At 37.8% G+C, this 17,319-nt stretch overlaps 1 protein-coding gene across 1 annotated transcript in view; it reads right to left on the bottom strand.

Moving 5' to 3' along the window:
- Positions 1 to 7,347: 7,347 nt before the first annotated feature.
- The window catches only part of bcl2a (BCL2 apoptosis regulator a), a 56,483-nt gene continuing 46,511 nt past the window's right edge, over positions 7,348 to 17,319 (bottom strand). The window contains exon 2 of the mRNA XM_055181648.2: positions 7,348 to 8,446. Within this exon, the coding sequence (XP_055037623.2) occupies positions 8,312 to 8,446 (135 nt within the window). The 3' untranslated portion in view covers positions 7,348 to 8,311. The remainder of the gene's footprint in view (positions 8,447 to 17,319) is intronic.

Consider the following 17,319-nt stretch of genomic DNA (forward strand, 5'->3'; position numbering starts at 1 on the left):
GTCAAAGGTCTTAAAATAACCACCAGAGCAATGTCTGTGGTAACCGTGGTATAAGCGAAATAATTAACTCCGGCCTGTTGAATTATTTGAAAATAATGCACACCCACAATGTAACGGCACAACGCGAAAGGGGTGTGCATTATTTTTTAATAATTCAACGGCCCGTCGACATTTACTCCTTATCTATCGAATGATCACTGGCTTTGAAAAGCAGGTCAAGATAAATACTTTGGAATTAAATATAATAATAAAATGTTTAAAATGTCCATATCTAATCCATGGGCTAAAAATAAGCCAGCATTTTGTAATTTGTCTTCTTTTTTCTTTTTTACTATTACTGTCAGATGGTCAAAATATGTACTCTAGCTGTCACATGGGGCAACACCCTTTCAAAAAGTACAGCTTTGCACCTAAAGAGATCATATTAGTATCTCAAAGGTACCAAATGTATACATATCTGTTTTATTGGGTGATTCTCCTGAAATTAGACTTATGAGGTGTCATGAAACATTTTGATAAAAAAGTAAATGCAAAGTAAGAGTATCAAAATAAGCAGCAGTTACAAACATCTCTTGACGTATTATTTTGCACATGATTTCAAATGATATCATACAAACCAATTTTGTTGTTTTTTCCACATTTAAGGGGGAAATTTTCATTACCGCAACGTGTCCATTCTTGGTTCTTTGACATGGAAATATTTATAATTAAAAAATCTAAAAAATAAAAAGCTTCAGTGCATGTTATACTATAAACATTTACAGTAAAAAAAACGTGGTATTTGGTGATCATTGGTAAATGAAGAGACAATAATAAGAAATATAAATGTGTCCAAAAAATGTTCATCCTCCGCAGCAATTTTCAATCATTGTTTAAGCCCTCAATAAACTAACATTTTCAAAAAAAAAAAAAAAAAATTCTCTCCAGATAAAAGTTGAAATTTTGACAACTTTTTAGTTCTCATTACCGAAACACGAGTTTGTAAATGCATATATTTAATGTAATATCAGGTTGCGGTAATGATAATTTTTGATGATAATCTAAAAAATGTAAATAATTCTATAGGAAATATTTTTAAATCCTCTAAAAATAATGGTTATAGTAAGTTCATACCTTAATCTTATATGTGCAAAGAATTGACCTCAATGGCTTTAAAAAAAAATCTGATGCTGGACACCTCCTAAGTCTGGATTTCATGAGAATCACAAATATAGAACTTTTTAAAGGTGCAGTGTGTAAATTTTAGCAGCATCTAGTGGTGAGGTTTCGAATTGCAACCAATGGCTCAGTCCACTGCTCACCCTTTGCTTTTGAAACGCATTAGAGAAGCTACGGTAGCCGACACCGGACAAACATGTCATCGTCCGAGACAACTTAGTAAAAACGTCTCATTCTAAGGTAATAAAAACATAACGGTTCATTATAAAAAGGTCTTTATACACCCTGATAATATAGTTTTGTATATTATTTTGCATTTCTGTCAGGAGATCCTTCTAAAAATTACACACTGCACCTTTAAAGGGTACTGCACCAGTGAGAGCTGGGGTACATACAGTATATTGACAATTTTTGTAGTACTTTATGCATGCAAGGTACTGTATGGTAGAATTTGCCAACATATCTAAAAACAGCACTGTCTCAAGAAGACCTCCAGGTTAAACAGAAGGCCTATGTTGATTGGTTAAATCCACGTCTCCCATGAGACACCGTTGCCAGCCTTCTTTGATTTTTGCCTTAAAGGCTCCTTATTATACAGCCGGCCTGTTAAAATTATTCCCTCGCTGCATTCAATTTGGTGTACAGTAGAACGTGACAGACCGCGTGCGTAGAGGAATATCGGAGTTTCCGACTCAATGATGCAGACCGTGACAGTTCTTTTCAGATGATAAGGCAAGGTTTATTTAATAAGGACACATAACTGTTAGCTTATGACATGGGTACGTACAAAACAATATCGATACATTTAAAACCCACAAGTGCTATGAGGATAAATTAAACAAAAAGGGTCACAAATACGGCAATCGTGAGCATTCGCTTCTGAGCGCTACATGCTGCTGAGGGCATACGAGACAGAAAGACAAACAGGATAATAGTGGAAAAATGAGAATTTGGAAATCAAATATAAACTCTGATATCCAGTCTCTATATTAAAATTCCCCCGGATATTTTGCTACATTTTAATGGTTATGTGATATATGAGGGGAAGGTATGGCAGCAAAGTCATTAAACAGCAAAGAAATCAGGTCAGAAAATCGATTGCTCTCTAGAAAGTGGTATTCTGAAATGGATGCGTTAAAATAGCTGCCAAAGGATAAAACATAATGTGGGGTGATGATCTTTTCTATTTGATGATATGATATGATGGATAGGTCAGAATAGATATCAAAATGAGTCATGTATATTGAATACAACATGTGAATTGTGCTGAAACACAAAAAGAATGAAGCTGTATGGCTGGAGAATGCACTCATGCAGAATGTAAATAACACGGTTAAACACCAAACCAGTGCTACCATAGAGACAGTAACTGCAATCGAAACAGATTGTCAGAACACGAATGTCCGGATGGAAAACCCCTCATCCTGCAGTTTAAATATCACTTCCATATTTATCAGACAAAATGTGAGTTGAACCACGTGCACATCCTCTTTCCATTCACATGGTAAAATGAATGAAGAATGAAAACACGTGGCTATTTTGTGAACGTCGCTGAGCAACTATAACAATTTTGTATATTCAGAACTTTATATGTAAGAGGATAAAGGACAATTTTAATTAAAAAGAGCTCAAATAAAATGTAATATTTATGCTGGAGCTAGACCCAGTTTATCATTAATTTTCTCTGTTTTCTCAAACACTATATCCCAAACAGGTGTTTCTATATATGTGACCCTGGACCAGATTTATACATCACATGAAACTGAATAAATATTTGATAAATGGTTTGTTAGAATGGGACAATATTTGGATACAACTATTTGAAAATCTGGAATCTGAGGGTGCAAAAAATCTAAATATTGAGAAAATCGCCTTTAAAGTTGTCCAAATTAAGTCCTTAGCAACACATATTACTAACGATAAATACATTTTGTATTTATTTACAGTAGAATTTACAAAACATCTTCATGGAACATGATATTTATTTAATATACATAGTGATTTTTGGCATAAAATCGATAATTTTGACCCATAAAATTTACTGTATATGTGTTGGCAATTGCTACAAATATACCCGTCATACTTATGACTGGTTTTGTGGTCCAGAGTCACATATTTGAACATATTTTTAAGTTTAAACCAAGTTCAATGTATATTTTGTGAGCCACTCTTGGTGTAGCTCAATTGGTAGAGCATTGTGTTAGCAAAGCAAAGGTCATGGGTTTGATTCCCAGGGAATACACATACATTGTAGAAAGTGAAAGTTGGATCTATTTTAACAAATTACTTTAATTGGTAACACTTAAAAAATAAATTGTCAACTTAAAATTTCACTTAAAGTGAGAAATGTAAGGTGAATTTTAAATAATTACTTAAATTGGTAACACATAATTGTTACCTTTTTAACTGAAAGTGTGAAAATAAGTTGAATTTTTTTATGTGTCACCCACTAAAGTTATCTTTTAAGTTTATCCAACCTTCACTTTTGACAGTATATCAAATGTATAACTTAAATGCACTTTAAGTCACTTTGGAGTCAAGTGTCTGCCAAAAGCATAAATGTGGATAAATGAAGAGTTTGGTTCCAAAACATGATAAACGCCATTTAAAAAAAAAGAGTTACCGCCAAAATCACAGGTCAGTATTAAAAAGTTAATTCTTAATTTTACGCAAAATCCAATATCCGCTGTGTTATTCTGTCATATTTTCTCCCTTTCTCCCAAAACGCAATAAACACCACTCCTCCTTTTCTGCAGAATGCAATAAATCCGCTCAACAAATCACAGCGCACCATTCCACGCATTGTAAACAACAATGGCGGCGCGTTGAGTACACACAGAATCCTAGTTTTCCTCATCTACTTTGTACTTCGTGATCAACAAACAAACAAAACAAAATAATAATTTGATGGCATTGATAAACCTGTGGTGGTTTTCTTTGATGGGGAAAAAAACGTAAGCCATTAAAATCTAATAATTTACACGAGAGGCACTCAGGAGACTGAAAAAATGTCGGCTGTTGCTTGTTCTCCCGACAACATCAAGCTTCTGTCATGCTAACACATTGACCCCGGGGGGATCTTATGAAAAACTTTCCATTATTTTACTCAGTCATCGAAAATCAAGCAGGACCAAAACATTTTACAGCTGAACGCTTTAAAAACGTTCAGCGACGACGTCCCAAGGATGACAGCAGCAATGACAGTGTTATTAATATTACAAAGTAAGTGCTTTGATTAATGTTTATTTATTTTTTTAATCAGTGTCTACCACTAATTAACTAAATGAATATAACATGGCAAAGATGAATGCACATTTATATATTGATTCAATAGATTTATAGCATTTTGAAAAAAACTTGTCATGGATTTATTGCATTTTGTGGAAAAAATTATCGGTTTTTATAATAAATCTTTGAAAATCAAATCATGGATTTGAATTTTTATGTTATTATAATCGAAAGATGTGACCGTTTGTAACAGAAAATAGTGGTTTACATCTTGTCACTTTCTTGGTATAGAAAACACGTTTTTACCGAAATTAGTCCAAATGGATTTATTGCGTTTTGGAACCAAACTCTTTAAAAGTCACATAGGTTAATTTCCCCTCAAAGATGTAAACACTGGCTCTTCAACACTATCAAGACATCTGTCTGTAGAGCATGCCAACCACCTTGACAAAGCAACATCATAATTTTGGGACGGGACTGTCTGTTTGGGCATCCAATAGCAGAATTACCACTTTTTACAGATTTTTCTTTGTTTGGCGACACCTAAAATTGCACACTTCAGCTTGAATATACATCTATAAAAATTAAACATTTTGGACCAATAAGAGTTACCACTGTAGTTAGGGCATCGTGCCACAATGGGATGAATTCATATCAATAAACAGCATAATTTATACACAAATCCACCTCAAAGTATATCCTGCAGGTTACTGACATTAAACCATGTGCTTTTTCAAAGCAAACTAAATTCCTAGACAATCATTGCACTGAAGAGAACAATGCCATTGCTTTTAATCAGGTCATTTACAGCCCAGTCACAAGAAATTACGTACCTATAGTCACGTAATTTTTTGAATTCTTTTTCCGCGTTTTTTCGTGATCGCATCACGAATTTCTGTTTATGTGTCACGTATTGGTTACTCAACCTAATTTCTAACCATTGTCGCTTTGGTTTAGGGTTAGATTTACATAAAATGAAATCCTTACCCAAACCCAACTCTAACCCTAACGCCAGGCGACAATGTTTTAAAATTTAGAAAATATAAAAAATAAAACCCCTGTTCAGAGCCTGACTCCACCCACTGGCAATATTTGAAAAATGCGAAAAAAAGTGGGCAGATCCCAATGGAGATAGAGGGGACGAACTAAGCTCGTACCAGTGTGTGGTGAGATCGTAACAAGGGCATGGTGAGCTTGAACCTACTTACGTCACGAGTTATTCTTTGGACCCAACATCCAATAGGAAAATTCAACTGCAGTAGCCACCGTTCAACCCGAAGAGGGCAGCACTCAGACGTTTTTACACCATATATTATAGTATTGAAGCACTTTATATCCAAATGTCAAAAAACTTACTAAAATCAATGAACAGCACTATCAAAGCATCATTCTTACAGATCATTAACTAAAAAAAGTTGGTTAAGGGTTTAGTTACTCTTTAAAGTGACATCCTAACGCAAACACCAAATCTAACCCGAACCCGAAGCGAAAATGGTTTGAAAATAGGAAAAAGCAGTTGAGTAACCAATACGTGACAATGACACATAAACAGAAATTCGTGATACGATCACCAAAAAATCGTGGAAATTCGTGACAGTATCACAAAAAAGAATAAAAAATTACGTGAGGTACATAATTTTGTGAGACTGGGTAGCCATTTAATGCGTATTAAGTATATAAAATGATAGATTTACTTTATAAAATTAAATCTAAAATGACTCAAGTATGCATTAATTGTGACTTCTCAGCTAACTCGAGTGAAAGCGAGACTTGAGGACTAGATGGACTAGATGGACTATAGTTGCGGTCCAGCAGTGGCAGTTATATGCTGGTTCATCTATGAGCAGCTTCAAATGGTGCAGCAATTGGGAGAAGCGCAGTTTCAACCCCCGTGGTCTTACATTGCTAGATCTTTAGCAGCTAAAGTAAAACGAGCTTACAGTGTGAGTCAACTCTTTTTAGATATTCTGATACACTTCTCCACCACCCAATAAAGGGTGCAGCAATATAGTACACTATTACATACGCAATGCTACCGCTATCTGTACCGCTAAACACTTGAGAGAGCTGTGTTAGGCCAGATGAAGCCATCGCACGACATACAAAGTTGCTCTTTTGGTTTTTGAGATCAATGATCTTGACATTAATTTCAGTAGATGTCATATATATAATTTGTAATACAAAAACAAGGTTGTATGGGACAAAACTAATCAGAACTAAAAGGGCATCTCTGTTTTTGTATTACATAATGTATGTCGTCTGCTCTGACATCTACAGATGAGCAAGGTTCAAAGAAGATGATAGATAGATTTCCTGAACACAAAAGATTTAAACATACTGTAGACTGCAGACACTAAAGTCATTAGGACATCCCAATGTCTCCATATGTTCCTGTGTTTAAGAAATCAACCCTCCCAGTGGAATGCACTGAGAGATGGAAGAGATGGTATGGTAGCAGAGAGCAGATGAAACTCTCTGGGACAGAAGTTACAGACAGATCAGATTTCTGTAATTAAAGGGGACATCCAAAAACCTACAGCACAAACCAGCATCATCTTGGCCGTGATCTAGCATGCCAGCCAGATAATGTGGATGGTGCATGGGGAGAAGGGAAAGACACCTGGGTCCGACAAAGTTTTTTCAAAGCTGCATGCCTATCATGCCAAGCTGAATGAACTTCTGTTCCCAGCTCCGATCACTCCTCCACCTGGCCATTTCATCTGCAGATATGCACACGCACCTGGCTGGACGTTGCTGTCTTTATCTCTACCAGAACACAGCCTAGCCCAGCTCTCTCAACACAACCTATTTACAGACGTCCGCACACCTTACATGTACTCAATACCCTCTTGTTACCATTATTCCTGTTTTTGTAAAGGAATATTTCTCCCAAAATGATGAATGTGTCATTATTGACCCAATGCACGTAGAATAAAAAATTGGTCACCATGAAGTTGCATGAAATGGAGCTACAAAATGTTTATAAGGACAGTCGTGATGAGGTTGAGTAGATAATGGCACCGTGTTTTTAGGGTGAACTATTCCTTTAACATATTCTTGATTAATGAAACACAACCGAAACAACTGAACTGAAACATATATATACACACGACAAAATAATAAAAGCGAAATACAAAAAAAAATTGTGAAGTCAAACTTCCAAAACTTTACATTTTTTTACAGTCTTTACATTCAGCAGGGGTCGGACAACGGCGTGTCCCGTGCATGGGTGAGATAACATCATAATGTCTGTTTGTCTTGATTTTGCCGTTCAGTTCTCATCATGTTTGTCCTCGACAAACACAGAGAGACAGCAAATCAAACAGGAACTTTTTAATAAGGAATGCTCAACATCTGTCCATCTGGCAGGACATCCAATGGAGAGAGAAAAAACACCCTGATTCGACACAAAATGGGAGGCGGCCTAGTACAAAACGACGTCATGCAGAATTACTCGAGGTTTTTTCTCAACATGCAGATAGCGAGAAATTATTTACATTCACCCCGGCAAACTTTTCTCCGCTCCTTTGTTGATTCATGCTACAAAATGGCAAAAAATCTATATAAAAAAAGCACAATCTTAAAAAATCTGTACAAACGGTTTATATTCTTCAGTCCTTATGAAGTATGCGTGTGCAGCTCTTTACGTGTGCGTGCGTTTTCTGTGTCCGTCTCTGTGTGTGAGTGCAACTGTACATGGCAGTGACAAGCGTTAGAATCAAAGCGTGGTGTCATCGTTCTTTACTCTTCGCATTGTCATCTATGTGCGAGCACCTCTGACTTGAGGAGCATCATATCAGCGTTAGAGCTTTGAAAGCACTGTTGCCGGGCTAAGAAGAACCCAGATGCTTTGATAAGCTGAGGAGAGATAGGCAGAGAAAGAGATAAATAAGCGGAAAGAGATCCGCAGAGCCAGGGAGAGACATCACTTCTGGGCGAAGTATCCTCCGATGGTCAAGCCTGCCAAACCCAGCGCTGCCAGTCCAAGCACTTTCGTTAGGTAAGAAAAGGGGTGGAATGTGGGGTCTCTCGGTTGGCTGTACAACTCCACAAAGGCATCCTATGATAAAAAAGAGAAAAATAAAGATAAACATTAGGAATAGACATATTGTATTTGGGGTAGAAATGACTTGAAGGGATAATAAATTCTGTCATCATTTACTCACTCTCATCTTGTTACAAACCTGTATAAATGTGTTTGTTCTGATGAACACGAAGGAAGATATTTTGAGGAATGTTTTAGAGGCCCCATTGACTTCCATAGTACGAATAAAAAATACAATGAAAGTGAATGAGGCTCACGAATGGTTTGGGTACAAACATTCCCTATAATATCTTCATCAAAACAAAGATATTTATACAGCTTTGAAATACTTCATTCTGATTGGTCAATTGTGACAACTGTGACTACTTTATGATTGACTGTTGACGTAGGATTTCCAACATATCAGCAAACGTTTCATGTTTCTCATATCATCATGTGTTGTAGTTCTACATCAGAATAAATCAGATACCAGCATATAATGATAAGCAATATAAGATAATGTTGATAAGCAAACCCTACACCGATAAAAACCTGCAAGACTGCATTCAGACCAACTTTAAAAAAAAAACTGAATCAGCCCAGAAGTAGAAGCAGCAAAAGTTTTGCACGTTCATACTTATAAATGCACATTTAGAAACTCATAAAGCTTAAAGGCAGGGTGCAGGATCTCTGAAAGCCAATGTTAACATTTGAAATCACCTATACAAACACGCCCCTACCCCAATAGAATCTGGACCTCCTTTTGATAGACCCCACACATACGCAACCCAGGCAATGATGTTGGTTAGTAGACACAGCCCTTACTGCTGATTGGCTACTAGTGTGTTTTGGTACTCGGCCCGACTCTCTTTTCAAAAGTGTTTTTCGAAAATCATGCACCCCGCCTTTAAAGTGATAGTTCACCCAAAAATGAAAATACTGTCATTCACTGTCACCCTCAGGTTGTTTTAAACCTGTATAAAATACTGGTAACACTTTATTTTAGGGGGTCCGTAATAATGCATTAATAAGGTATTAATTAAGGATTAATTAAGTATATAGTTATACTATATAAACAATAAATTACAGGAAATTGCAATTTTACTCTGCATTAAAACTGTTAAGTATTGGGGTCCATTAAAGTCCATTAAAATGAGAAAAATCCTGGAATGTTTTCCTCAAAAAACATAATTTCTGCTTGACTGAACAAAGAAAGACATCAACACTTTGGATGACATGGTGGTGAGTAAATTATCTGGATTTTTTTTTAAAGAAAATGGCCTTTAATGGTTAATTAGCTGAAATTTATTGTTAATATAGTATAACTAAATACTTAATTAATGCCTTATTATGGACCCCTAAAATAAAGTGTTACCAAAATACTTTATTCTGCTGAGTACAAAGAAAGATATTTGTAATCATGCAGGAAGCAGGAGCACCATTGACTTACATAGCAGAAAAGTCAATAGTGCCCCAAAACTGTTGGTTACAAACATTGCTCAAAATATCTTAATTTGTGTTCAACAGAACAGAAATTTATACAGGACTGAAACAACCTGAAGGTGAGTAAATACTGACAGAATTGTCATTTTTGGTTGAACTATCCCTTTAAGAGACTATAAATGTGTATAATTTTTGTAATCTTACTAAGGGTAAGATCATTAAATTACTTTCAATTTGTTCAGATTTACAAATTAATCATCAAGTTGCACCCCCAAAAAAACTGGACAATAAGTGGCTAAAGATCTAAACACACACACACACAGTATACTATGTCACACCCTGTTTGGTGTATGACAGCAGGCCTATAATGTCAGTGTGCCTAATTGCTATGTACATTAGGAAGCATGCATTTATCAGGGGGTAGGAGACAAACAAATCCCTCCTCTCCAACACAGACACTGCACATCTGTGCAGCCAAACTCCTCCGAGGCATCGTCCAGCCCAGAGACACACCGCAAGACCGAAAAAGAGAGAGCAGACGCAAACAAAAGAAGACAGCTCAGATCCATAACACCGAGCCCCATTCCCTGTGAGCCCACTCATGGGATACAGAGGGAGGAATAGTGAAAGAAACTGCCTCTGTGCCAGGGCATCCACTCCTACGCTCAACCGAGTCTGTCGTCTCTTTCTCCAGCTGTGTCTGTAAAACGCAGCCAGACACACATCCGACCGACCTAAGCATCTTACACGCGTCTGTGCAGCCTCGAATTTGACTACTTATCTGCATCTGGCACCAGAAAGCACTTTGTTTACGCGTCCATTTATAAGGAAATAATTAGGTTTTTCCCCTAGAGCAGTCGGTGTAAATAAATAGTGCGCAGATACAATGAGGGACAGCCCCTTTTTGAAACAGTTCCAGAAGAATTCAGTGCCCTGGGTCACGTTCGCGACAAAATATTTCTGATGCAACCTGGTGATACAACCTCCATCGATCTGGAGCTTTCCGCGATCTTCGGGCTGTTGGCAAAGCTGCGTGAGATATCGCCCCCCTGTGTAAACAAGTAGGTGTTTGTGAGCGGTGATGTGTGAATGTGTGTTTGCATTTATGTGCACGTGGGTGTGTGTGTGTGAGTTGCAGCATCCACTCCAGTTTGAAACAGAGAGAGAAATGTGTGCTAAAACACGAGCGTGTCTCTCTCACCAGCCCTTGATCTCCAGTGTAGCATGCGGTTCCCTACTCAATAAGTAAAAGCCTTGGTTTTATCATGGCTGACAGCGGAGGATGATCATCCTGCAGGCGCTGCCTGGGCCCGGGCTGGCCCAGTGAGGGGGCTGCCCTACGCCCAACTGTTTGAATTACATTATTCTGTGTTTCACAAGCACGAGAACTTCTGTTGAATATACAGAGAGAGAGAAAGCAGTGCTGTAAATTTCTGGCACGTGCCGGTGGGACGCTGAGGATTTGAATACAGAAACATCAGATAAAACCTGACAGGTATTTGGGGAGAGACTTCGTGTTAAAATCAAAGCAGGTAATAGTGTGTAAAAAGCCATTTATATGAGATATTGTGGAGGACTGCAAGGACAAGGGAAAAGAGAAGAACAGGGTACCCACACCTTATTTAAAGGAACAGTATGTAAGAAATGTATATCAATTAATCATAAAATGGCCCTGATATGTCACTAGCCATTAAGAAATAATTTTCTTATACCACTGACAACAGTGGTCTGGCCAGGATATTGTCATTTAAAAAGTGGAGTTGCAGCCCTCAACTGATGTTTATGTTGTCATGTTGTGTATTGGCCACCAGTTGTGTGATTGCAGTACCAGTTTTGGCCACAAGTTTTGTGATTGCAATATCAATTTTGGCCACAATCCTACATACTGTTCCTTTAACTTAAAATTCAAGAACCTTTCAAGGACTTTCCAGGTCCAGTACCCTCAAATTCAAGGACTAAATGTGGGAACACATTTCAAGTGAAAGCAAGGTTACATTGTGTTTCCTTTTAAGATACATTGTTACAGTTCCCTTTCGAGGGAACTTGCGCTGCATCACTTTGGTGACACTGTGGGGACGCCTCCAGGGGTAAGTGCGTCTGAATGTGTATATCAAATTCAACCAATGGTGAAGCTTAACGACAGGGTGACGCGGGAGCCAGGAAGTATATCGCTATCTGAAATATTGCCAAAGACGGCCTTACAGAGACGCAGGAAGTATGGCAAGGGGACGCAGCGTCTCGTTCCCTTCTCAGGGAACAACAGTTACATACGTAACCCGAGACACTTTCATGTGTCAAACACAACTACAAAAAAGCATTTTGAATCAACATTTACTAGAAGATATAAGCATTTAAAGCGAAGTTTAGCATATGTGCTTAAAAAGTCTATAATTTTTAGGATATTATCCGACACTACACTGGGAATAATATGGATTTTTTCCCCCAGAAAACACCTTGCATAAAATAGATTCAAGCACTTTCAATGACCTGTATATTTTTAAAAAATATACATCCAGGGCCTTGAATTTTTCTCCCAGATTCACAAACTTTCAAAGATTTCAAGGACCTGTGGAAACACTGGAAGAAATTAAACTTCGTACTAAGCAATCAAATCTGGCGCCATTTGCTTGGTAGCAAAGGAAGTAACAGAGCAACATGCAATGCGAGTAAATAACAAATACTTTATACATGATGTCAATCTGTTATGATTTCATAACACTTTCCTAAAATAAAAAATGCATTGCTTAGAGGATGTTAAGAGACTTTACAGTACACACTACAGCACATCAGATAGACATATTAAACAAATGTTGTGCATTGTATAAATAAGAAGTCTTGGAATGAGTAATGTTTGAAATGATAATGAAATTTGTGACACTTTGTCTTTTAAAACTTCATGATGATATGAGATTACTAGGGTCTTAAGAATTCTGTAAAGCCGGATATTATACAACTGAGATATTAAAGAGATTTATTTCCTATGTGTTAGCTTGGGTGGAAGTGAGTGCCTTCATCTGGCACATCATCCTCCGCCACACTGAGGTCATGGTTTATTCCACTTACAAGCTAAAAATATTTAACCATTACACAACACCCAGGTGCACCATTTGTTTGCCCCACTAACAATGGTTGCCAACCTTATTATCAGGAAAAAAGCTCCTTACTATCTCTACTAAAGACTTTTCCGCTGTTCTCTCCATTTTTATCTATTCACCATCTCCCTCTCTCTTTCTCTAAGCTGTCTGTCTGTCTGTCTGTGCAGGTTATAAGCACACCTGGCATAAAGCCATGTGGCAGAGGTGGGTGGCGCAGAGGGTTGGATTTGACAGACAATGACAAAAAGAGGACTGTAACAATAGCTGGAAATGAGCTCACAATATATTCTAATAAGAGCTAGACAACTTAATGCCAGTGGAAATGTCAAACCCAGGCAGCCTGCTAGGGACAGGGTGTCTTCACGGGCACGTCTGACTTTTGCTGGGGAAATGAGGGCATAAACGAGAGCCCCGGCTGCCCCATCAGCTGCGGAGGTGACAGGACCGAGCGGGGAGGTGTTGATGGCCACATGTCCACATCCCTGTTTGCTCTGAGTTTTTTCTGCATTGGTAAACATCCTCATTAGGCCAGCTTCCGCCCTGTGTTTGAACAGACTCTCTGTGTGTTTGCCCAGGGCCTCTGTTAATGGCTTCCAAAAACAGTCATGTGCCTAGCTTACACACAGGTACTGGTTGACAGGTTGAAAAAAAACAAGCAGATGTTCAGTGATTATCGCTGTGATCGCATTGTAGGTAACTCGGTAATCATACGATCAGAAAGCAACAAATGAACAAACATACTGGGAAAAAGCTCAGCATAGTGGGGTGTTCTGTGGAGATGCACGGATATGAAAATATTTACATTGCATGTTTGAAGTGACTCAATTCCGATTTCATGTGCCACAGATCGGATATGACCCACAAATGTTTAAGCAGGAAAAAAGAAAGATTCCGGTATTCTCAGATCTTTTTTAGGCCTCATTCATATGTGGAAATAAATAAGATATTAATTGGATACATGCATTCGCATTTGCAATGTAAGCGCACAGATCAGATATTCCCATCTCAAGATGTGTTGTTCGTCATTGATAAAATGAAGTTGGTCCATGATCCATGACGTCAACTCAGGTTGACCACATGATTACATGACTCGACTTAGCAGCGCACTAGAGAAAGACAGCTCCGCTTAGGGGAGTAATGCTGAATTTTCATGTGTAGTTACAGAAATAAAGCAGGTTTGATTTTCTTAAATAAATCTTGTGTGTAAACATTGTATAATCACTTTGTCTGTGTCCATTGCATATCGCCAACATTTAACTTCCTCTGTGATTTAAGCTGTTCTGGGTCAGTTTGTCGAACTTAAATTGTTTTTTAAGTGTTTAAAGTGTTAAGTGTAAATGTTGATATTGGATACGAGTCACTTTTAAAAGATGATGTAAGCAGGTCATCAAAAAATCTGAATTGGGCATCAATATTTGCAGTATAAATCCAGCCTAAGTGTGCTGACATGGCTTAATTTTTTGGTTTATTATACTTTTATGTTTAGGTTAAGTAATTTCACTTTATTGGCAATAAAATATTATTGGTAAGTAAATGAAATGTCTTATTTTCATGTCATTTTACACATTTCATTGGTATGTGACCGTCTTCCACTGCAAAACCATCATTCAAGTGCACGCAAACTTTTTTGGCAAAAACCTCCACTTCTAAAAACATCTCCAGTCACTGTAAAGGTTAAAGGCTAAACAATTCTGTCAATATCCTAATATATTTGTTAAACCTCCTTTAAACAATTAAAAATACTTACAGCTAAAGAATTGAAATCCAATTCATCTTCCGTGCACTTAGAGGACTTTGCAGAAAAAGCACTGTGGTGTTTAACGGATTCTGCCAACAAACCAGTATTTCTGAATGGTTTGTGGCTGGGATTAAGCAGATTTAAACAGAATGGATTTGATGAACATATACCGTATTTTCCGGACTATAAGTCGCTCCGGAGTATAAGTTGGGTCAGTCAAAAATGTGTTTTGAAGAGGAAAAAACATATATAAGTCGCATTGGACTATACATCGCATTTATTTAGAAATTGATTTCACAAAATCCAAGCCGAAGAACAGACATTTAATCTGGAAAGGCAAGTTATTCAACTAAAGAATAGCACAGAACAGCAGGCTGAATAGGTGTCCGTAAAATAAACAGTTATTTGCACGATACTCAATAGCATACAGAATATACCTGAGAGCTGAATAAGCTAAATTAACACGTCAAGTCAAATCAAGTTCAAAAAGGTCCCGAAGTCATTCCGCTTTACTGAATCCATTGAATTACATAAATACAGGAGCAGCATAGAGCGGACTCTCGCGGCCGTAGATGGTAATGGTTTCTCTTGGTTCATATAAAATAATTTTGATGTATAAGCCGCACCTGAACTTTAGTTCTAGGACCTGCCAAACTATAAAAAAAGTGCGACTTATAGTCTGTAAAAAACCCTAATACGCATTAAGAGAATTTGGTACATGTAATGATCTAATTTTTGATGGGGGTGACATTTAGAAGCTTTTTCAACCGAGTTCTTCAAGTGTAAACACAGTATGTTAGCTTAATTCAGTGGGGTAGCTCAAAATACAGAAATACCGTAATAATATTGACAGTAATCTTTTTTTTTGACAGGTAGTGGCCAAGCAGTTTGAATAAAGCACTACTGGAAACTTTTTCTTTGAAAACATTCAAGTGAATGTGAACAACAGTTGCTTTGTGATTTCTGACAGAGCCAGTTACTGTGGAGCGCTCACGAGCCAACGGCTAACAGCTTCAAACGTTCAACAGCCCAATAGGCCTGTGATATGCAGTACTCACTCACAACTACACAAGCCCACCGCTTCCTTCGCCTCTATTTCTGTCCTTCCTGTGGAGCATCGGTCCGATATGCCAGACACAACAGTACTAACAGATGAAGCAATGTTGGTGGTTGTCAGTTCAGGGCACAATGGTCTAACCGAACCCTACAAGACTTCCTGTGGAAAAGGGCGTTTGGAGTAGAATGTTGCAATTTTAGGATGGGTACAGTCACGATTGAAAGGACAGTAAATTTTAGCAAACATGAAAATATGGACAGAACTCTAAAACAGGGATCTGAGAGACCTTGTAGAATTGATTAATGAAGTCTTGGTTTGCAGACAGACAGCATTTAAAACCTTGTAAGGCAAAAAACAGGTGTTCAGCCTACGTTTCGTGTCAAGTCTGATACCGTCATAACATTCTTAGAATTGAGCATGAGCCCAGAAGATGATCTAATGCAGAGCCAGCTGACCTAGATGATTTTGGAGAAGGAATTAGTCATACTTCTCTTTTGAAGATAGCAAGCAAGCACAAAAGGAGTCCTTTTGCCGGCTATCTTGTCTCCAGTGTTGCTGAGGAACAAGTTCCCTACAACTTCTGTGATCACAAAAAACATCTGATCTCATGAATTTTCGATAGGAACCTCTTCACTCAGGAAAGCACCCATGCTTCCTTCCTCATACATCATTCAGTGAGACAAGTGTTTGTGTCTGTCGTTGTGGAAAAGCCAAAAACCCAGGACAACTGAAGACCATGAAAGTGATACCTGCAGCTACTTTTCAGACAGTATGATTGACAGTCAAATCTGATATTACTGCTTACATCCTCAAGAGTACATAATGCAAATAATATTTTAAATATTTTATATTTTGTCTCAAAAACATTCGATGTAAGAAATCAGGTCTTGTTTTGAAATGTAACAAAATTCAATGGGGTTTTTGTTTGAACAAAACAATTGCCAATGTGGTGCGATTATTTCTTACCCAAAGACTAATATTTTATAAAAGATTGTTTTAGGCATAAATCACACAAAATTTTGTTTGATTTTTATAAAAATAAACCAATATTTCATGTCAGTAAATATAATAATATTTGAAGAGCTACGATGCAAAACCCGTTTTGAGGCGTCACATTCGCGTCTACCGCGCCTAGTTTGCCGCTTGAACAGTTTGAGTTTACTCGCTTCATTCGCCCGTGAAAGCACATTCATGCGGAAATTCGCATCATGGGAGGGGCTTCTGGGAAACGCCTCATTCAGCGCCGCGAGACCTCTAGATGCGCGTCAACGCGTATTTACATTGACTTAACATTGAAATCACTCATGCTTGACGCCTCTACCGCGGCTGGTCTGAACGCAGCATAAGTGCGTCTGACACGTTTTCTTATAAATGAGCATTTTTTATCAGACTCTTAATGCATTGTGCCCACAAACTGCTATGTCTGACTAACCTAAGGCCAGAACTAAGTGGATTTGAACTGAAAGTATTTGATGACAATAATAATACGTGCCGAGAGCATTCGGTCTAATTTTTGACAAAGGTGGCATTTAGCGGCTTTTGCATCTGAGCTCCTCGTTTCTACATTTCTATGTTT

Source organism: Misgurnus anguillicaudatus, chromosome 25 (genome assembly GCF_027580225.2).
Source record: "Misgurnus anguillicaudatus chromosome 25, ASM2758022v2, whole genome shotgun sequence".
NCBI lineage: Eukaryota > Metazoa > Chordata > Actinopteri > Cypriniformes > Cobitidae > Misgurnus > Misgurnus anguillicaudatus.